Consider the following 23,774-nt stretch of genomic DNA (forward strand, 5'->3'; position numbering starts at 1 on the left):
ATAACTATGAGAGCTGAAACCCCTGAACGTTGGAATGAAATAGATATGGATTGAGACTGAAAAGGCGTGGACCCATTCTGTGGTCAAGAGGAACCTCTGCTAAAGAAGGAGCAACTGAAGAGACTGCTGTGGAAAGACCGATCTTTGCTTCGTGATCTGGGGCTGGTCTGCAGTTTGCTGTTCTATCTAAAGGAGAGGCTGTTTGGACTGTGCTTGGAGGCGCTAGGTCCCCCTGCTTGAAGTAGACTGTGCTTTGTGCTGTGTCTTGTAACCCCAAGGGCCCGAGGTGAGATGGCTCCCTGTTTGGAAATACAGGATCATAAAAGTTACCGGAGAAGTCCCAAGCAACGCAGTGTACGCGTGCCTTTGCAGCTAGAGGCCCTCAGAAGTTGTGCTGTGTGATTAGTGGCACGCAGGAGTAAGCTGAGTCTCGGACGCGCTGGGTGCGTGTCGTGGTGCAGGCCAAGGCATTGGTGATGAGCACCTGGTCGTGGTGTGCACAGGGAGACGAAGTGAAACACGGACACGCAGAGTACGTGTCGTGGTGCAGCCAGGGTGTTAGTGAAGAGCGACTGGGCATCGTGTGCACCAAAAGAAGAAGTGACTCTTGGAAGCGCAGAGTGCTTGTCGCGGTGCAGCCAGGGCATTGGTGAAGAGCGCCTGGACATGGTGTGCACTGGGAGAAGAAGTGAGACTCGAATGTGCAGAGTGCCTGTCGTGGTGCCACTAGGGCATTAGTGAAGAGTGCCTGGGCATCGTGTGCACCAAAAGAAGAAGTGAGTCTCGGACACGCAGAGTGCGTGTCATGGTGCAGCCAGGGCGTTGGTGAAGAGCACCTGGACATCGTGTGCACCGGGAGAAGAGGTGAGACTCGGACGAGTAGAGTGCGTTTTTCGGTGCAGCCAGGGTGTTGGTGAAGAGCACCTGGACATCGTGTGCACCGAGAGAAGAGGAGAGACTCAGACGCACAGGGTGCGTGTCAAGGGGCAAGCGGGGTGTTGGTGAAGAGCGCTGGGTCATCGTGAGCACCAGAGAAGAGGCGAATCTCGGACGCGCGGTGTGCATGTCAAAGTGTAACCCGAGGCGCTGGTGAGGAGTGCCGTGGTAGGGTGTGCACCAAATTTGAAGTAAAGTCTTCACAGTGCTGAGAGCGGATCTCGGTGTGGACTGAGACCACCGGAAGGAGGGCCAAGTCATTGGGCCCTCGGAGTAAACCAGCAGCGGCCCGGACCGGCAGCCCCGGAGGAGCTGAGCCGCCGGCCCGAGTTCCGCTGCAACCCCATGACGGACTTTTGGATCAAGGCCCAAGTCACTGACGTCGGAGAGGAGAGTGGGGTTGCGCCCCCCCCCCCTCAGGTAACGTGGATCACCACCTGGGGTGGGGCGCGGGCCCGGAGGGACACTCTCTCGGCCTCTTGCTTCTATCAGCTGTGTGAGCCATTTCTTCGGCTCGTATCTCGGCCCGTGCGGACCCAATGAGGGGCAGTACTGGGGCCCGGAGTGGGGAGCAGTACTTTTGTGTCATCATTTGATCCATAACGGGGGGGCACTGTTAACGGAGCACCTAAAACTGTCGTATTACACATTGCATTATTGCTGCTAATGAACTATCGAACTGTCGTATGACACCTGACCTCATTTGTGCCTGACGAACTACATGCTTGCTGTGCTACGCACTGCGTTATTTTTCCCTTGCAGATTACCTGATTGTAACGTGACGCATTGCATTATTTCTTCAGTGCACAGTATCTGATTATAACGTGGCGCAGTGTATTATTTCTTCATTGCACCGTACAGGATTGTAGCGTGACACATTGCTTTGTTTCTTCCTGGTACAGAGCATGCTGGTGGTGATATGCATTGCATTATTCTTTCAATTGCAAAGTACATGACTGTGACGCTAGTTATGGCATTGTTTCTCTGTTGCACAGTACAAGAGAATATTGTTACACATTGCAGTATTTGTTTCCTTTTGCAACGTGTGTGAATCTAGCAATACAACTTGCCTAACCTTTTGGGAAACAGTTAGAAGTGAGCTTAACTGTTGGTTAGAAGTGGGGGGTTGGGATTAGAACCTACCAACCCACTGGAAAGAATACTACCCATTCTTATATGTTGATTTTGTATCGTGTGGTCGTATTGTATGATTTCTTATACAAAGACTATACTCATTTTATCAAAACTCATGTGGAGTCTATTTGTGGTGACATCATGGGGTTACTGTGAGCGTGGTTGCACATACTGTACCCTCATGCCTTGGAGATAAGCCTGGCTGCTCGTGTCAAGCTACTAAGGGGGTGAGCAGGGCTATCTCAGACAGTGTCCTTACTTAGCCTAACGTTGAAGCGAGGGGTCGGGGACTCCCGCCTCCAGCATTTGGTGGCTGCGGTAAGCGATAAGGACCCCCACTTCCAACAAGACCCTTTTACAACCTACCTGCTCTTTCTTTACCTTGTTGTCATAGTGTCTGCACATTTCTCATTGAGTTTCCCAACATCTCGCCATAAAAGCATGTATCTTCCTTCACTCTGTAAAGTTTTAATTTATTTATTCTTTGCCTAAAATGAATTCTCCAATTTAGAGATAGTCCATACTTTTTGTGTCCCTCGAAATACCAAAACAAAAAATATTTGTAGAGATTCGCACTTTCAGCCAAAAGCTTTATTTTCCAAGCCCTATCCCAATCTCTTTTTCGTTCTTGTTGAAAGTTCAGAATTTCTTCAAAGTGGTATATTGCTTGAGGAGATTTGGCCTAGCAGCTAGAGCTGCTGACTTTGTAACTGGGGGATCCGGGCTCGAATCCAGGCCTTGGCTCGGCATCCTGTGATTTAGGGCAAATTGCTTAACTTCTCCAGTGTAAAAAAAAATGGTAAAAAAAATGTGTAACCTATGGTTTTCACGTAAAAATGTCTGGTTCTCATGTACAGTGCTCTAATGTCCGTGGACCAAGTTCATACTATATAGAATTGCAGAAACAAAATGTATAGGGGATGGCATTAGTTTAGAGTCCTTTAAAGAGAGCCTATTGGTAAATCCCAGCTTACTTTAGTGCGCCACCCAGATTAAAATTACTAGATCCCCAAATAGTTTATGAAGAGTATTATGCTTAATAGCGAAACCACCACTGAGATTAACCCAGAGGGTTCAGTTCCTGAGTGTGTGCTCACAGACAAGCAGACAGACGAATGGACATATACACACACACACACACACAAAAACCCACATTTTTTACAGGTTTGCAATATCAGGGTTTTCAAAGTATCAGAGTGTCAAACTTCAAACCTTATAGCGTATTTTTGGGTACTAATACATTCCATGAGACCAATGGAACCTCACCTTCCCTAAGACTAAATATATGCTAAAAACTCTAATCTACATTTGCTAAGCTCACACAAATGCTCTGTTCAGGAAGGTTCCATACATTACGCTCCATCCCTTCAACATATATTCTCAGTCATATGATTTAATTTAGCTGTTGTGACCTCAAAATTGTTTCCAAATACATCAGGACAAACATCACATCTCAGTTTGTGTAGCTGACAATGATGATCAAACATAAGTTCTCTTCTGACCAAATCATGCATCTCTCCTCACATACCAAGAGATGTTAAGGCAAATCTCTCTTCATTCACTGTTTCAGGAAAAGGGTTAACATTCAACTCTTCGGCTAAACTGTTTCTTTTTGTTGGTTTTCCTTTTCTTTTTCCTTTCCGCCCGCCTGTTCAACCACCGAGATGGCCTTGAACAGAAGCTGTGCTATATATGAATATATAAACAAATAAATAGGACAGATTTGCATAGTCTTCTACTCCACATTGATTAAGCAAACCACAGAGTCTACATCATTGGAGATAATGAATTTCAGCTCAAAAACTGCATTAAATATCCAAACAGTTCTAGGCTGATTAATCTGAGAACTTTCCAGTGGGATTATAGTTTGACTTGCCCCCGTGGCATAACATAAAATAGTTTCAGTAGGAGTAGAGGTAGCTGAAAACCTGATTAGATAATAGACTTCTTTTCTAATGCTGAACTATATAGTTTTGGGATATTATGGAATATTTTGTTCCTACATAAATATCCGTACTGCTGCCATAATTGAGCACCTTAACAAAGGAACTAAAGACACAACAAGATAACACTTAAAAAACACATCCTCTGGCACCACCAGTGTAGCCAAAATAATTCTCCTAATGTGGGTAGGGGAAGTAATATCCAAAATAAAAGGTATTACTTTTGTAACAAGGATGGCTGTTGTGGACTTCTCGCACCTCCATTTTTTTTAACTGGATTTGAATAATAAAAGAGAATCAGAACTGAGGCAGCACTGGGTAAACCAAAAAGAAGGATCTCAGCAGATACAACAGCATCTTTGATTTTGCCTCTTTGTGGTAGACTGAAGGGGTATATGTCAGGACAATAACTAGTAAGATGAATCCTACATTAAACGTAACATATTACATTCAGGATTTCAATTTGTTAAATTAAACACAATCACCCTTGTAGATTATAAAAAATGGTGCAGTCCATTTGCTATATCTAAAAGGGCCTATGTACCAACAAATCAGTTGCAGTGTCATATGTTAAATAGCCAAAGATAACAAAAGGAGTGACCAGTCGACTTAAAAACAAAGCACTTTTCATTCTTACTTGAAAACAGTCACACTTCAAGTTTAGCAAGCTAGCTCTTTTCGCATTGTTCACACTAATAACATTCACAAAATTCAGATGGTTGTCAATTAACTTTTCTAACCAAGGAAACTCCTTATTTTCCCAAAAGGTTTTTAAGGTTATAGAAACGTAAGATTTTCCTGCAAATTTCCCACCATCAATTTTTTGGTTCGTCAATTGTACTGATTTCTTTAGCACTGGTTCAGAAAATGCAAGCCTCCAATGCACAATTGGCCCAAGACTACTAGGTCACTTTTGGATATTTGAAATGTGATTAAACACATTTCTTGCCCATACTTGTGTGCTTCTTAACACTCCACTCCAAGTTATGAAGGATATCTTCTCATCATTGCCTCAACCTAATGAGTGAACAAATTGTAGGGAGCTAGGTAACCCTTGTTTTAAGATTTTATCCTACATGTACAATAACTAATGAGCAAACACAGTGAATATACAAAATAAAAATAATCATATATCATAAACAAATATCATGAGCAGAAAACTACAAATATGTTGCATGTTTGCCTGTGGAAGCCCAAACTCACAGCAGAAGGATCTAAAGACTTGAGAGTAGGTACCTGTGAGAAATTGGGTTACTGGTTGACTGGGGTGTGAGCCCTGGTCAAGCAGCAACCACAATCCTTGTTAGGATAAGCACAAACAAACCCCATATTTACCTGTGCTCAACCCCCTGGTAGCTTGGCAGAGAGCAGTCAGGCTTAACTTAGAGGCAAAGTGTAAAGTATTTGTGCAGCACTTCAAATGGTAAAACAGTGAAAACACCACACAAAAGGATCTCACACCAGGTAAGACAAATTGAGCAGCATTTAATAAATAAAAGAAGACCAAAACTATAAAAATCCAATCAATGGAACCGGAGATATAAATACAAATCTTTTTTTAAATAGCGCCTAATAGCACAAAGTGCTGACCGCGGTTATCTGGTCATGCTGGACCAGGTCAAAGTCAAAAGTTCAGGCCGACTGCGATGAAGTTCAGTCAGATACAGTTCCAGATTAATCCTGCTGTAGGTTTACCTTCTCATGTTTTTTGCCAAGAGTCTGGCTCACGTTGGAGCAGGCCACAAAGAGAACATTGCAGGAGGCTGTCGGCGTTGCATGAAGAGCAGGCTGGGCTTTATGAACAGACGGATTGGTGCTTTGCGTTGGTGGCCCCCCACATGGGCTGGTGGCATCTCATGCTGGTTTTCAGTGAGAGGTGTACATTCTCGGTAGTGATTAGTGGTAGGATAAGGACTTGTCTTTGTGCAGTGCCATAGAGTGATTTGGTGTACACAACCATACCTTATCTAAGGCCAATTCAAGTTCAAGTTCAAGTTGTGGCCCTCTCCAACACAAATGGGTCTCCTGGCATAAAATTTGAGATGGTAAACCTTCAGTGGGACTAATCTGGAACTTTATCCGACCCGCGCTCCCATCACGGTTGGCCAAACATTTCATTTTGACCTGGTCCAGCGTAACCAGGTAGCTGCAGTTGGCGCTTTCTTTTTAGGAGCTATTTTACACTGTATTCTTTAAAAATTCATATCTCTGCCTCTACTAATTGGATGTTTGCCCTTTTGGTCTTGTTTTGTTAAATAAATGTTGCTTTATTTTTCTAACTTGGTGTGGGATCCCTTTTGTGTGGTGGTGTGACTGCTTCACTATTTGAAGTGTTATTCAAATACTTTACACATTGCCTCTAAATTAAGTCTGACTGCTCTCTGCCAAACTACCAGGGGGTTGAGAACAGGTTAATTTGGGGTTTGCTTGTGCCTGTCCCTGACAAGGATTGTGGATGCTGCTTGACCAGGGCTCACACCTCATTCAACCAGTAACCCAATTTCCCACAGTACCACAGAAAACAAATACCACTGCTTGAGCAGGAGTGGAGCCTTTTCAATAATGAGCTGAGAAGTTACTGATATAGGAGTTACAGGGCGGTCTGGATGCAGTTTGGTAGAGAGGGGTACCATCTGAGGGAGCACACCAGTGTTGTTTGATGCTAAACCCCAGGGGGCAGATTTACAAGCCCCTTGCACCACATTTGCGTCATTTTTCCCATGTTAAAAATGACGCAATAGTGGCGCAAGGGGCTTGTAAATCTGCCCCCAGGAGTTTTTTATGGCAGGACCCTGGATGTAAGTAACAGTGCTGCGTTAGTCCTTCGGGCTGTTGCAAGCCTGAGCAACCGGGGGCTTGCCTGGTTGTCGCTCAATCCCTAAAAAGGTGTGAGTAATAATCCTGGACTGGTGGTCACAAATTTAAGGGAGAAAACTGCACAAATAAAAAATGGTAGCACCGAATGGGTTGGCCCACCATGCCGTTTGGCTCATCATACGAGTGGGCATCTTAGGTCACTCACCCCTGCCTGCCCTTGGATCTTCCGTTAAGTTAACCCACCGCGGCCTCATATTTCACATTTAAAACAAACCTTCAGCAAACCATTTTCCACCAAACCATGTATTGTCTGATGTATTTCATTAATTGTGTGATAAGTAGCTATTTACCATGTTTGCGGGAAGGGTTGTCGATATCGGCACTAAGTGCCATTAAACTCTTTTCAGTTCATTGTCTTTGGAGAATAGAGGTAATCTGGTCTTTTTGTTATTTGGTTATACTTAACCCTATATTATATGCTGTTCTTATATAGGTGTACCAGCTGTAATTGTCGCAGTCATTCTAGCAAGCACGCATAAAAATAGTGCATATGGAAAACAGCACTATGGCAAAACTACCAATGGGGATGGAGGTGATGATTTGTAAGTAAACAACTGTAGCTGTACTTCTCTTTAATGTGCTTTTGTTGATTGTCAACAAATCTTCATTTGTTGTGTCATGGGTCTTCTGTTGTGGTAACAAAACACCCTGATATTCCAATACCATAAGGTGTATTAATTTTTCGGGTGCAGTATTTACTCGCTGTTATGAGATAGACCTTTTGTGCTACTATCAGTGTTTTCACATTGATTTCTGGATGTTTGTGAAGATTCTTTCTGTGGGCATTGTCTGACAGGTTCTAGCTAGCAAAATGTGTTCCAGAAAATACCCTAAAGTACAGGTTTACTGCATTTCCTGTAATCCTAATTACTGATTGAATCAGTATTTCCCTAGCACTCGTAATGAAGGTCGAATAAGAGCCCAGCCTAGCATCAGAGACGGATTTGAAAGAGGGGCAGAATGTGCAGTGTAACACTGTGATGCAAAACAGGTAATTGGGATTCAGGAGTTCTCTAACCTTGTGTTTCATTAGCACTCTTCCACATCTGGAACAGGGTTGGAGTCATGCTGTTGACTTCGGGCTCGTGTCCTGGAGTGAGCAAATTGATATTGTCATTGCTGCCTTAACTGGCTAGGCCCTAAGGATTTGACTACCATGCTTTCTACAGAGGCGGAGCCACGGACTACAGGGCCCAGCATCACTGGTGGTAGAGAGGACGCTCCGACTGTTTTCCTGACAGCAGGGCTCCCGCAGAGTGGGACGCTTTTCACAGAGGCGGGGGCCGCAGACTACAATCCGCCCCAGCTGTTTTTGCATCAGGAAGTGCATTTCACCCCTGCAGCACTCCTGCAGAGCGGGACGCCTACCACAGAGTTGGAAACCACTGACTACATGGCCGAGCATCATCAGTGGCACGGAGGTGGCTCCGGCTGTTTTCACACCAGGAGGTGCATATCACCCCTGTAGCACTCCTGCAGAGGTGGACGTGCGTGAGACATGCCTGGGTGCGTGTCCAGGCCAAGAGCAGGCTGGTCTGTGCCTGTCCGGGGCCAGATGAGTCTGGGCTGGGCCCACTCTCTAGGCCCTGCATTTTCAACTTTGCGCCATCATGGTTAAAAAGAAAATTGCCCACCTCCAAGACTCAGGGCAAGCCCATAAGATCTATAATGCATTTCCTGAATAGCACAATGGGCTCGATCCATAAAGAGATTACTTCGGCTGAGGCAAGACTGGGGGCATGTCTCCAAAGAACAGCAGATATCATAAGTTCTGTCTCTCCGTCCACATTGAACTACAAAGATGAGAACCCCAAGGGTTTGACCACGTGTTCATCCAATAATGGGTGTGTCCAGGTAAATTCTAAAGATATTTCTCCCAAATCCCCTGCTGACTTGTTCCCCCGCCTTGTGAAGTGTAAGAAACTGCCACCCCCTCTATGAAAGCAGTGGATTACAGCACCCGGGCTGAATCGGGATCTGCTGTGAGGCCTAGCGGGCCACCAACAAAATGGGCAAACCCACCTCCATGACCGTTTCAGCAAATCTGAGACATTAAATGTATACTTAACAGCAGTACAATCCTTGGGAGACCTAATGTAGTCATCATTAGACTCACTGTCTTCCAGACTATGTTGTCAAAAATACCCTGGCAAGTTGCTTAGAAACATTGCATTCACACAGTAAACTCATTGCAAACTCTGCTCTAACCTCGAATGCCATTCCTCCATCTGCTGCTCCTTGTCATATTCATAAGCTGTGCACTAATAACCAATTTAGCCTTCCGTGATCTGAGCCCAATACTGCAGGTGTCCCAGTGAGTGCTCCAGTCACCAACCTGCCTCCCCAACACATTCCTTTACTGTATAATCTGAGAACTCTAAAACCCTTCCCATTGCACCCATTGCACCGACAAGAGTAGGCCCGTCCCCACTTCTGGACCTTCTCCCAAAGGTCACTCTATCCGTTGTCATTCTGGGGAATGTATCGACCCTTTCCCAACACAACACTGAATCCTGGGAAAGCCTAAAGAATAAATCCATTCATTGGGTGTGCAGTAACACTGGCTTAACTAGGGCCCTCTTTGAGGACTTGAAATTGGTAAGAAGGGTTGGATGGATTGGCAAGGGAGCTAAATTACTGCCTGGTGACTGAGTAATTATGTCTTTTAAGTCTCCTTACTTGGTGGAATTAATTTTGCACAAAACCAGAACCAGATCACCACCTACTTCCCCCTTCAAGTAATAACCCTTTCATTGGGGTATTTCTATCACCCCGTGGTTTTGAAGGAGGGATCGGGCTCTGACACCAGTGCTGGCCTTGTCCGGTCTTCTGCTTTCCATCCATCTATTACAAAGCACAATTGTTTCACCCCCCTGGTGGAGCTGAATGATATTGATTGACAACCTACTACTAAGACGAAGAACAACTTCTCAACCGATTCACATCTGCTACCCCTGGCCTACTTTTCTCCATGAAAATGGATTTTCCTATTTCCTATTGCTCTTGATTCTGCCTCCTTCAAACCTTCCTCTCCTTCTAGTGTGGGCTGTCAGACCCAGCTAGCTCCCCTGCTTATGAACTTGGAACCTTTTCTATCGTCATGCAAGTTCCTATTTTGGAATGGGCAGGTCTACGTTCCAAGTTACCACAAGATGATGGACGGAGTGCTGAAACTTTTCAACCACTGACTTCCAGTCTAGAGATCTGGGTTTAATCCGTCCTTCTTTTGTGCACTATGCCATCCCAGTTTAGACCCAGGCATATGCAAATCAGTCTTGACCCCGCTCCTCATGAGAACAGTCCAGCCTGAACTCTCAGGCCAGGTCCTCCCTGGACCGGAAATAAGCATACTGGGTCCAGTTTCCCGTGAGGAGCAGGGTCAAGACTGATTTGAATATGGCGGGCCCAAACTGGGGTGACATGGCGAGCAAAATAATGATGGATTACACCCAGGTCTGTGAGTGGGGGTGAGTGTTTGAAAAGTTTCAACACTTCGTCCATCATTTTATTTTGTGATGTTGCTACGTTCCAAGTTGTCATCTATTTCTTGGGGTGATTTTATTCTGGTTTTTCCTTTTCTCTGTTTCCAGGAGACTTGAGCAGCTGAACCTATTCATATGAATGGCTTTAGAACATTCTACCAAACTGCAGTTCCTTCTAATGCTGGTAGATCTAAAGGCGGGTTGGCTATTTTTGTCTCATATACACTACCTTTGTTTACGCTCAAGATAGAGTCCAACTTTCCTGTTACATTACTAGTCCAACTTGAATATGATTTGAATGGGTTATATTGCATTGAAGGAAAGGAGTCTTTTACAGTGGGGAGATGATTTCAACACAAGGTTATGTTATCTCCTTCCTAAAAGGGTGTGTTGCATGGTGGATTCTAACAACAATGACTAAATACACTTTAGTCATGATGCACATGAAATTAAGCTGACTGATCTATTGATCTATTCATCCTACTTTTAATGGTCTTGGGTATATCAGTCATTGATTGCACTCTTGCCTCACACAACCTTGACAATCTATTATGTGACTTTACCACCCTCCCTATTGCTATGAGTGATCATTTCCCCTAAAGCTTAAAAGTGAAACAAATATGGGTTCTAAAAATAAATTATGCCGAGTGCTCCCTAGATAGTGCCTTGCTATCTTCCCAAAGTGGCACTTTGCTGCACTGGTCGGGGATCAATCCAGATACTCTTCTTGAAATTACCACTCACAGGGGTGCATTTTAAATTTGTTTAGCTGACTCAACTAATGACGAGGCGGTTATCTCAAATGGGACCAAAGAAGCTTAAATTAAAACTATTACCCAGTCCAACTCCCCTAGGCCAAGGTGGATCTCTAGCAATTGTTCAACAGCACACAAGCTTCTAATGAAAGCTCTCTATAGATTGCTGCACTGTCCTGTGGAAATGAGTTGGGTATAGGTCTGAGTATAGGTTAGTTCTGAAGACAAGGAAGAAGCACCAGGCGTGGGAAACCCTGATTGAAGCCAGTTTGGCTCAGGATATGCCAGCCTTTTGGCAGTAAATTAATAGCTCCTTTTTAAGGGATAACAGTGCCCCAAGATTAGAGATGGGCATTAATGAAACCAACTGGATTGCCCAACTCTCTGAGATTTACTCCATCCCTAGTACGCACAATCAGCCATCTGATTCCCCATCACCCTGTAGTTTTAGTAATTTATCATTTACCCTGGACGAAATATTTAGGGCAGTGCAAGGGCCGTAAAGCCCCTGGGCCACATGGTTTCCTTGTAGACTTGTTCAAGGCTAATCTGTCCCTGTGGGGACCTATTTTGACTTTGGTCTTAGGGGCCTGTTTCCTTTCTGGCCTCCTAGACTCCTTGTCAGAGTCTGTCATCGTACATGTCTGCAAGAAAGGGGACCGTTCTAACCCTCCATGTTACCGCCCTATATCTTTACTCGATTCACTGTTAAAAGTTACAGGGAAAACCGCATTGAGTTGTCTCGAAGAATGGGATGAAATTTCAAACATCCTTTCAGATCGCCAGTATGGTTTTCGCAGAGGTCTGGGAACAATCGGGCTCAATCTCAACCTGATCATTGCCAAATACACCTTAATGAAAAAGGGCCAGCTTATCTAGCCTTTGTCGTCCTTTTGAGTGCATTTGACTGTGTGGGGACGCGCATACCTGAATTAGCATTCGCCGTGAGGGGAACGGCTGATATCTTCCCTCCTCTCCTCCTGCAGCCCTGTTGGTGTCTTCCCGCAATCTGCAACAGCGCCGTGAGGGGAACGGCCTGAACCAGGACTACCTTTCCCAGGGGGCCGTGTGAAGGACGCACAGAGCGTCACCATTGGGCGCCGAGGAGCATTTAATCGACGAGCGCCTCCCGCACCGCGGGACGCGCATACCTGAATTAGCATTCGTCGTGAGGGGAACGGCTGATATCTTCCCTCCTCTCCTCCTGCAGCCCTGTTGGTGTCTTCCCGCAATCTGCAACAGCGCCGTGAGGGGAACGGCCCGAACCAGGACTACCTTTCCCAGGGGGCCGTGTGAAGGACGCACAGAGCGTCACCATTGGGCGCCGAGGAGCATTTAATCGACGAGCGCCTCCCGCACCGCGGGACGCGCATACCTGAATTAGCATTCGCCGTGAGGGGAACGGCTGATATCTTCCCTCCTCTCCTCCTGCAGCCCTGTTGGTGTCTTCCCGCAATCTGCAACAGCGCCGTGAGGGGAACGGCCTGAACCAGGACTACCTTTCCCAGGGGGCCGTGTGAAGGACGCACAGAGCGTCACCATTGGGCGCCGAGGAGCATTTAATCGACGAGCGCCTCCCGCACCGCGGGACGCGCATACCTGAATTAGCATTCGCCGTGAGGGGAACGGCTGATATCTTCCCTCCTCTCCTCCTGCAGCCCTGTTGGTGTCTTCCCGCAATCTGCAACAGCGCCGTGAGGGGAACGGCCCGAACCAGGACTACCTTTCCCAGGGGGCCGTGTGAAGGACGCACAGAGCGTCACCATTGGGCGCCGAGGAGCATTTAATCGACGAGCGCCTCCCGCACCGCGGGACGCGCATACCTGAATTAGCATTCGCCGTGAGGGGAACGGCTGATATCTTCCCTCCTCTCCTCCTGCAGCCCTGTTGGTGTCTTCCCGCAATCTGCAACAGCGCCGTGAGGGGAACGGCCCGAACCAGGACTACCTTTCCCAGGGGGCCGTGTGAAGGACGCACAGAGCGTCACCATTGGGCGCCGAGGAGCATTTAATCGACGAGCGCCTCCCTCACCGCGGGACGCGCATACCTGAATTAGCATTCGCCGTGAGGGGAACGGCTGATATCTTCCCTCCTCTCCTCCTGCAGCCCTGTTGGTGTCTTCCCGCAATCTGCAACAGCGCCGTGAGGGGAACGGCCCGAACCAGGACTACCTTTCCCAGGGGGCCGTGTGAAGGACGCACAGAGCGTCACCATTGGGCGCCGAGGAGCATTTAATCGACGAGCGCCTCCCGCACCGCGGGACGCGCGCGGGCTCGCCCGGGCGAAGCCCGGACAAAGGGCGGACCGTCTGAGGCCGTCAGAGGTCGAAAGAGGTTGGGTTGGGACTATCCCTCTTACATCTGGCCTGATCCTTAATCCCCTATTGACTGCTGTTATGCTGTGGTGAGTCGCAAATCCGTTGCTACGTATTCTGTTACGACCGGTGTGAGCAATGCAACGAGGGAACGCAAAACTAAGTACGAGGGTGGCAGGCATGGGGACTCTGGACAATTATTTAAAACAAGCTGAAACTGCCGTAGTGAATGAAATTGCTTTGGTTGAACGGCGACTTTCTCTTGAGCCCATTTGCCACCTAAGTATCCCACAACCCACAGTTGATATTCTCTCCTCAAACGTCATACCGGCAGTTGTGTATCCCCGTGTTATCCCCAATGAGTTGATGGCGGACGACCCTAATCCCATCTCCACATGTATCACTCCTTTAAGTACAGAGAGCAGTGTTCCCTCACCAGTGGCTATCCATACTAGACAGTCCAAGTCAAAAACTGGCACTAAGTGTAATGGGGGTAACTCTGTTAGTGGTAAACGGAAAGCCATAAATAACCCAGCGGGGAATCGTAAGCAGGCTAAGCAACCAAGGATTATTACTCCTCTTTCTAGGCAGGAGAAACTGAACTCTAGCTCACCTCACTTGGTCAGGGCAGACTCTGGCGAGAATAGACGAACTGGTTTAAATGTAGAGTTGGACCAGAATAGGGAGACACTCATGTCTAGCATCATTACAACCATTGAAGCACATTTTACTTCATTAATACAGCCTATAATAGCTACCCTAAAAAGAATAGAGGATCGTATTTGTATCATGGAATCTCACCTCAGAAGCAAAGAACCCCAAACAGGTCTAAAAAACGTTGCAGGAGATACATTAAGCACATTTACGGCTTCGGTAGATAACTTGTTGAATTCCATGATCACCTCTACACACCAACCAGCACCCTCGGTAGCGCCTATCTGCCCAGGATCCACGATGTCGCAACCAGCCTCAGATAATTTGGGCAAGACCTTAGGAACGGCAGGGCGAACGCAGATCAAGGAGGGGGGCTCACATCTCCCTGTTCCTCAGCAAGAAGGGGATTTTTCCCTACATTTACCAGCTGAGGCATGCCCCTACACCATTATTTTAGCCAACGTACCTAAACTAGAGCAAAATAAAAAGGAACATTGGTCCTCCTTGAAAAATAAGGCCCTTCATTATCTTTCCAATAAAACAGTTCTGGGTCATCACCTCAACCAGCACTTTATGATGATTAGAAGGGTACCTTGGGTAGGTAAGACTGTCAAACATCTAGAGGGTGATTGCATAGTGATAAGTTTTAGATCCCCAGGGCTTGTAATTGACATCTTAAGACAGGCAGGGTCTGTGAGAATTCATAAAGATTATGTGAATATTCTCCCCTTGGGTTTCTTTTATCCACCATCTCACTTTGGCTCACCATTTTCCTCTCGACCACTTGGACTCGGTACTAGATTTAGTTCCACTAATAATTTCGCCGTCCCTGTCTCCAACAGATTTGAGGTCTTCTCTAATTTGGATGACATTGAGTGACTAAAGACTAGTGATCATGTCACCGCCCCTGATATACAAGTCCCTGTTTTTCCAATCGTGAATCCCTCAATTTGTGGTTCCATTTCATCAGGTTTAAATCGGGAACCATTGGGTTCTTCTTTTAAATTGATTTCTTGGAATGTAGCTGGTCTCAGAAACAAAGTAGATGATCCCACTTGGAGAGATCTAATCAGATCAGGTTACATTATTAGTTTACAAGAGACATGGGACACTGAGGACACGCTGCACATGGATGGGTATGAGTGTTTTTTTGTATCCGCCACTCCATCTAGCTCAGGGAGGGCGAAGGGAGGGCTGGCAATGTTAATATCAGCATCCATATCTGGCTCATCCTCTCAAATAGAAACAGGCTCGCCAAATTTTATGGCTATTTTTATCCTGATGAATGAGGGACCTGATTTTTTGGTTATGAATTTTTATAACTCTTATGATAGAGTTGCCACGACCGATCATCTGGCCGCGTTAAATAGTTTTTTAGCTGACTACATGGAGACCAATAAACTCAACAGTAAAAATTGCCTCACTATAGTGATGGGTGATTTTAACATCCATGGCTGTCCACACTTTTGTCTTTCCTCGGATCCTCTGGGACCGATTGATTCAAGTGCTGTACACTTTGAACATTCGGCGGCGGGACTTCTCCTTGAATCCATCTTGGCAGACTACGGTCTGTTTCTCCCGTCCATGGAGGGTGAAATTATTCCCACATTTAAAGGTACTGGGAAAGACTCGGTTATTGATTACATTTTTGTTAGTTCTATTTTGGGGGCTAACATTAAAAAATATGAGACTACCTGGTCCCATTTAAGTGATCATAACCCTGTAAACCTAATACTCTGTAACGTCTTCGAAAAACCGGCTAAACTCCCAATAAGAGTGGATAAATCCGATATTTGCCCATCAGATCAAGCACGTAGAATCAGATGGTGCAAAGTAATCCCTGGCGACTTTTATAACAACCTGAACAGCAAGGTTGGCTCTGAGTTAAAAATCTGCCAGGATCTCGAAGCAGGGGATAATGAGGTCCTTTTGGCTTACTCAGCCATCTGTAGTCAGATCCTTGCCGACTTGAGCCGTCCTGGGAAACACACAGATAAGGCAGAGCCAGGTTGGTTTGACAAAAGCTGTTCATCTGCCAACAGAAAGCTAACGGCCGCCCTGAAATCGAACCCAGTGAATAGGATTCTGGTTGCGGAGTTGAGAAAAGAATACAAGAAAACCTTGGACGCCAGGAAAAAGGTGATTAGGGAGGAAGCATGGGAAGAACTTTCCAGTGTGGACGTAATAAGTAACAGTGCAAAGTTTTGGTCTGTGGTGAATAAACCCTTCTTTTCCGATATAGGAAATGATCAACTAGACTGCGGTATCGGGAAACAATCGTGGCACTCACATTTTAAAACAGTCTATGAAATGGGATCTAGTGGTGAATCGAGCATATCTCCCACCACTGTGAACCCTTATACTTTATTAGTCTCTAAGCAAGAGGTGGTCGAGGCCATCAGTAAGATGACAAGCAATAAGGCCCCGGGCCCTGATGGCGTACCTGCGGACCTCTTTAAATCTGATCCTGAGACATGGTCCATAGTATTAACCAATGTTTTTAACCAGGTATGTGTTGCTGGGATTCCTGACACCTGGTCCAAATCAGTAATCATACCTATTTTTAAAAAAGGTAACAGGGGGGATCCTAGTTGCTACCGACCTATCTCCCTTATTGACACAGCTGTGAAGGTTCTGGGGCGTGTGGTCCTGGGCAGACTAACTGATTGGTTAGAAAACACAGCCTCCCTTTCGTGTCTACAATATGGGTTTCGAAAAGGCCGCGGGACCATAGACCAGAGCCTGAACCTCCAACTTTTAATAGGCAAGTATACCATTGCTAAAAAAGGGGCCTTGTATTTGGCCTTTATGGACTTGTCTTCGGCGTTTGACCGAGTGAATCGCTCAAAATTGTGGGGGTTATTATTAAACTGTGGAATAGATGCCAACATTGTTTATTTTCTTGCAGATTTGCATAGAGACCTCTCTGCCACGGTCAGATATGACCGGCAGGGCAATTCCACGGAAAAAAATTGGAATCACCAATGGCGTTAGGCAAGGATGCATTTTAGCCCCCCTGCTTTTTACTTTATATATTAATGAATTGGGCACTACATTAACTAAGTCATGTAAGGATATTCCTAGGGCAGGCAAATTTGACATCCCAGCATTATTGTATGCTGATGATGCCGCTCTCTTAGCACGTACGGCTGTAGGGCTCCAAAAGCTTTTAGATTCTTTTGCTAAATTTATGATTGCACTTGATCTTGGAGTGAACTTCTCCAAATCCCATGTGATGTTCGTGGGTTCTATCCCAAAGAGAGTTAAAACCATGTCTTGTGAAGGTCATGTTTTATCTCGGGTCTCAAGATTCCCTTATTTAGGTGTCATTTTTGATGACAAGTCTACTTGGGCCCCACAATTGGCTGCCAAACGTAATGTATTTGCTAGGGCCACACTCGCTGTCCTAGAATTTGGACGCAAATTGGGGGTGAAGCCCATGCAAGCCATGTTGAAGGTCTATGTAGCAAAATGCACCTCCATCGCATTATACGGGGCAGACTTGTGGGGTTTTAAAAACATTTCTGATCTACAAGTTGTAGAAAATAGATTCCTAAAATCACTATTATCCCTCCCATGTTCTACATCTAGCTACATAGTGCATCAAGAGTGTGGGATTGACTATTTAACTGATCGTATAGTCATTGCCCCACTTTTGAAATGGCTCTCGATTTGGCTAAATCCTGAACTAGAATTGAACCATGCCATTTTAAAAGATTGCCTATCCTTAGAGTATGGCAAAACCATACCGTGGCTGAATCATATTAAAATTCTAGCAAGGTATTTGGGCCGACCCGAGTTATTTGAGAACCCAAGCACCATAGTAAGGGGGGATTTAAAATGGGCAAAAGACACACATAAACAGAGGGCCATGTTAACAAGGGAGGAAAGAGAATTACTTAAACCCACTGTAAAGGCACATCAGCTGATTACCACATCTAACGGTTTAGAGCCTTACTTGGGTATTGTCAATAAGATGGACCATCGTTTTTTATTAATTAAGTTCAGATTGAACAAATTCCATCTTTTATTGACTGACTCCCCGGGCTGGACTAAGGAGAAGGATCTGGGGATCTGTTCGTGTGACGGATTCTCAATAAAAGACACTATGCACTTTAGCTTTTTCTGTGAACACCTGTCTTCAATCCGTAAAAAATATATCATTCCTCTTTTAAAAAATAAAGGCTTCAGACAGGCGAAACCAGCTCTCATGCATCTTCAGATGTTGGGTTCTCCTTGGGAAATATTTAATATTGCCACTTTTTTAGTAATTTCAATGAGATTGAGGAAAAAGATCACATGGTTATAGTGTATATCTTTTGATTGTCTGAATAATTATTTATTGTAATTTTATGTCAACTGTTTTTTAAATGGCTGTACTGTTTTATGTTCAATGTACTTTTATGGTTTTTGCTATGAACCGAATAAAGTAATTTTGACTGACTGACTGTGCCCTTCACAGCCAACTGTGGGTTATTCTATCTTAGATTAGGGTGGACGTATTGATAATTGCTTTCATTAGAGACCTGTACTCCAGTGGAAAGACTAGGGTGTGCTTTAGCCGTACAGATTAATATACGGGTGCCTTTAAGCTTGAAAGAGGGGTTAGAAAGGACTGGGTTTTAGCACCTTTTTGTTCACCCTGCACATAAAAAGCTTAGGCTCTACACTAAGTGACAACTGTAAAGATCTCACCCAAATTGGCGATAGATCAACCCTTTGTTTGCTGTATGTTGACGATGCAGTCCTTATGTCACGTACCACTTTGGTCTTACAGAGAATACTCACCTGTTTTATTAATTATATGTCTGAGCTTGGCTTGATCCTCAATAAAATCAAGACTTTTGTTATTAAATGTGGGAGGAACACAAGGAAGTGCCGGAATCTTCTGGCAGGTGATTCTAAGTAAAGTTTTACCCCCACATTCTCTTGCCTGGGTATTTCTTAGATGCACATGGCACAGAACCTTCTGTAGTGAAAAACAGGAAGGTGCATTTACTAAATCTGTAAATGCTCTTTTAAACTTCGCTGCCAAACTTGATACCAAACCTGTGAGAGACATGCTTACTATTTATAATGCAAAATGTGTCTCTGTTGCTCTCTACGGGGCTGTCATCTGGGGCTATGCAAACATTAACCATCTTCAGACGGTTGAGAAAGGCCTTCTTAAGAATCTTTAATCAGCTCCCAAAAGCTGTTCCACTACTGTATGCCAGGCTGAACTGGGGGTGAGGTTTTTCGTCGACTTGATTAAATTCAGCCAATTGTATTGTGGCACAAGGTATTGAACTCCAAATGTACTATTTTAAACCAATCACTTATCGATGATTGCCGTAGATCTAATGACTTCCAAGTGGTGTAACAAAACTCGAGGGGGCACCCCTGCAAAGTACATGCAGGGGGCCCACCATGCTCCAGACCAGTCCGGAGCTCTCAGGCCAGGGACCTGCCATTGCTGGAGGGGCCAACAGTGTCAGGGGCCTCCCGCAGGAGTTGCGGGGGCTTTTGTTACGCCACTGTGACTTCCACTTCACACAGTTAGAAGAAATGGCCTTAAGAAACTATGTGTGCATGTACTTGAAGATCGAAGTCTTACCCAGGAATTGACGAAAACCGGTGTCATCAAAAACCAGTTGCTACTTGCAACAAATGGTGCACGACCTTATCTTTGTTAACTCGCTTCAGACTAGACATTTTCCACTGTTTACTCAGCTTCCCGGCAATTAATGACTGATCAAATGTTTTGGTCAATTGCCCCTATGAGAATATAAACACGCAAGGCACTTTGCACATCGTCCTCTTCTACAAATTTTATGATACACCTCGTAGACACTTTATATTGCCTATCCTTAGTTAAATAAATTTCAACTAATGTTCTTCCTACAACAATTGCCTTCTGCTGCAATGTGCTGTCGAATCACTAGCTCTTTAATCCCAGTGATGCGTAAAAGGAAAACGCTGGTTGCTTAGCAATGATGTGTCACTGTGTGTTTTTCTTTCTTTTGACATGATTTTAATTTAACTATGTATTCACTATGTATTTGAGTATGTTTATTATACTGCACTGTATGCGTTTGTGTTTTACGAAAATTGAATAAGCCTGCTTTTGATTGATTGACTGACTACCATGTACTTTCTGTACCCCTTTGGAAGGGGTATTGATGATTGGCATGCAGAGTTTCATGCCAATGAGATCTGGCAATCTTTAGTAAAGTTCGGAGGAGACTATTTCTGTCCTCCTTCCATTAAAACGATCCTATAATAAAGGCCCTCATTTGATAAAATTTGCGAAATAAGGTTAGGTTTTTTGATTGGCGGCAAAAGCAACATTAAGGGCCTTATTTAGAGTTTGGTAGACAGAGTACTCTCTCAAAATTGTGGCGGATGTCAAGTTCAGAGTATTACATGTCAATTATGGCCATTGATCCCCTAAATTCGGCCGATCGGACACCTGCCGTGTACTCAGTCTGCCAAACTGTAAATAAGACCCTTAGAGCCCGATTCACAAAGGGCCTACGCACTCGTGGCCGAGGCCCCACAGTTTTTTGAATTTTTTTTTTTTAGTCTTCTAAACATTTCTTTATTTCAAAAAGGACATAGTCAATATACATGTTACAGTATTTATCGGTTGCGATTCATTATGGGGCCGAGGCCCCACAGTTGTGGCGGAGGTCCCGCACTCGTGGTGGGACATCCATACTGCAGTTACCCATTGCGGGAGGTCCCGTTACGAGTGTGGGGCCCCTGCCACAAATGTGCAGGCCCTTCGTGAATCGGCCCCTATGTCTTGATATGACATTTAATCAAGTAGGTCCTGGATCTCAAAGCCATTGGCATCCCTAACTTGAACTCAGGAGTGCAAATGATTTGCTTAGCAGGTGTATATTCATGTTTTGTATTCACAAAACGTGAATTTACAGGCACATAGGGCCCGATTCACAGAACTAACTTAAGACAAAATCCTAAACTTACTACCATTTTGGTATTCACAGAAGGCACTTACTCATTTTGGTATTCACAGAAGGCACTTACTCATTTCGGTATTCACAGAAGTTAGGAGTCCTAACTTTAGGACTCCTAAATGCCTTCTGTGAATACCGAAAGTCTTAAAATTAGAATTTTTCTCAGTTTAGTAGTAGTATAGTTAGGACTCCTAACTTTAGGACTCCTAAATGCCTTCTGTGAATACCGAAAGTCTTAAAATTAGGATTTTTCTCAATTTAGTAGTAGTAAAGTTAGAACTCCTAACTTTAGGACTCCTAAATGCCTTCTGTGAATACCGAAAGCCTTAAAATTAGGATTTTTCTCCGTTTAGTAGTAGTATAGTTAGGACTCCTAACTTTAGGACTCCTAAATGCCTTCTGTGAATACTGAAAGCCTTAAAATTAGGATTTTTCTCAGTTTAGTAGTAGTAAAATGAGGAGTCCTAACTTTAGGACTCCTAAACTGAGAAAAATCCTAATTTTAAGACTTTCGGTATTCACAGAAGGCATTTAGGAGTCCTAAAGTTAGGACTCCTAACTTCTGTGAATACCGAAGTGAGTAAGTGTCTTCTGTGAATACCAAAATGAGTAAGTGGCTTCTGGGAATATGAAAATGGTAGTAAGTTTAGGATTTTGTCTTAAGTTAGTTCTGTGAATCGGGCCCAAAGTAATTTACACACTTGAAAAATTACACCTACATTATCATTGTTCAATGAAGGAGCAGCTACTCACAGACTTAGAATGAGATTTGCAGAACTGATATGCCTTGGAACATAGGCGAATGTCCACAAACGTTTACATTTGTGACTGTGTTGAAACCTTTGGAGGGCACTTTTCCACCTTGGGTATGGTTAGAAACATACTCCTGTGAAGGGTAGGAGTAAGTCCATATTCCGGGAGGCAGCATTGAAAAAATGGTGCTTGTGTAGGGCGATAAGTGGCTCCACTGGGAAAAAATTTTGCCCATCGACAAAACAAAAAGTACTATTGCTAAGTGTCTAAGCATGCATAAATGTGCACACCTCTTATATTTATGCATGCAGCTACACTTTTGTACGTGTAAAAACTGGAAATCTGTTCCCGCTCATAGGAGTACTCCAAGAACCTTCTGTAAATTACAACAATTTCACAAATTAACTCCAAATACAGGTGTATGTATGCATGCAGTAACAAATGTCCAACGTTTGTCAAACTCATGCCCTCAGACTAATGGTAATGGTACACCGCTAACTATCTGTTAGTGTGCTCAAATCACCAATAATTCTATGTAAATCTATATTAGTCATATATCAAATGTTGATGCCAGAGAGTTATGTGTAGCTCTGTTGTACAGTTCTCCATATATGTGTTGTAGACTGTGTCTCTGTGAAACAAGTTACACATCACAGCTCCATGTCGAGATTCTTGCTTATTATTGCACATCTGGACAAGCTTACTCTTCAAAAGGTGTTAGTGGAGTTTAAGATTCTAAGAGAAATGATTTTGAGCTTGGCTTGCCCCTTGGATATCCCTCCTTAATAAACAGTGTATAAAAATGCATATGATTTCAATGTTCTTTTTCTTCAGTCACTTCCACCGCCAAATTCATATAGTTTCAGATTCTTGTGTAACTTTTTTTGTGTTCGGTTTGAGGTGGGGCCGCAATGCCCTTTTTAGATACTTCTACCCCTTTAACCAGAGTTTACTGTGAATAGATTATTTTTCAGTATGTCATAAATATACTTCTTCTAAATCATTATGATTAGGACAATCCAACAACATAAATCAGGGGTTCTGTGCTGCCTGGTGGTAGCCCCACCAAATCACAGGTGTACCCTTCCGCTATGTAAAGCCTGGGGTTGACAAGCCATGACTTATGAATAGGAAATCTTCACTGGGTGGAGTTGCATGCTCTTATTTTGAGTGGTCGTGGGTAACATGGCCGCGTGCCCCACCATATTGTGTCTCTGTCTCTTTTGTCAGCACACTTCAATTGAAGAATCAGTACTATGGAGTCCTCTTACACTTCTTGCAAAAACGTAGGCCAGCATTTCGCTGGTTTACATGTGGGTGGTGTGTGCAGAAAGAACAAGCGGGCCAACTCAGGACCAGCTGAGTAGAGGAGAGAGCCACAGATGTGAAGTCCCTGGGGAGGCACCATATACAAAGCCCCCTGCAGGTGTAAAACTGGAGAGCTGTGAGAATAGCTAGTCGACTACTCATCCTATTTTGCCACTGGCCCTGGCTTTTCCACCAGGCAGAACAATTCACCACCTGCCCAGGCACTTGCTTAATATTAAACAAGATAAGTGTCAGACAGTATCTTAGCCAAGCTTTAGATGTAGTCAACATTGTGATCAATTCTGCCTTATTTCAGTAGCATCTTTAGCACTGACCATATTTTGTGAGCCAGTGCCAATGGCCTATATCTATATGCCATAAAATGAGCTTCCAATACACTAGGCCAGAAAAGTTTGTTATTACTGATACTGCTTTGCTCATACCAGGCTTCATGTCACAGTATTGTCTTTCTGCCATTGATTTTGAGAAAGTGCAACATGTCCTCAGTAAGGGACCCAGATATTAGTAGTTTCTTTTGGCAAGTTGGCCCTCATGGTGTTGTGTTAGGTCAGATTCAGAACTCTACCCATTATTAAAATCCATGCAGAGAGTAACACTTGTACTCGTTGAACAGCAGATTATCTATATTTTAAGGG

At 44.5% G+C, this 23,774-nt stretch overlaps 1 protein-coding gene across 3 annotated transcripts in view; it reads left to right on the forward strand.

The window, feature by feature from the left end:
- The window catches only part of ADGRG6 (adhesion G protein-coupled receptor G6), a 621,002-nt gene that overhangs the window by 545,825 nt on the left and 51,403 nt on the right, over positions 1-23,774 (forward strand). For all 3 annotated transcript variants that reach the window (XM_085611657.1, XM_085611655.1, XM_085611656.1), the window contains one exon: positions 7,324-7,432. In XM_085611657.1, the coding sequence (XP_085467783.1) occupies positions 7,324-7,432 (109 nt within the window). The remainder of the gene's footprint in view (positions 1-7,323; positions 7,433-23,774) is intronic.

Source organism: Triturus cristatus, chromosome 6 (genome assembly GCF_964204655.1).
Source record: "Triturus cristatus chromosome 6, aTriCri1.1, whole genome shotgun sequence".
NCBI classification, from domain to species: Eukaryota; Metazoa; Chordata; class Amphibia; order Caudata; family Salamandridae; genus Triturus; species Triturus cristatus.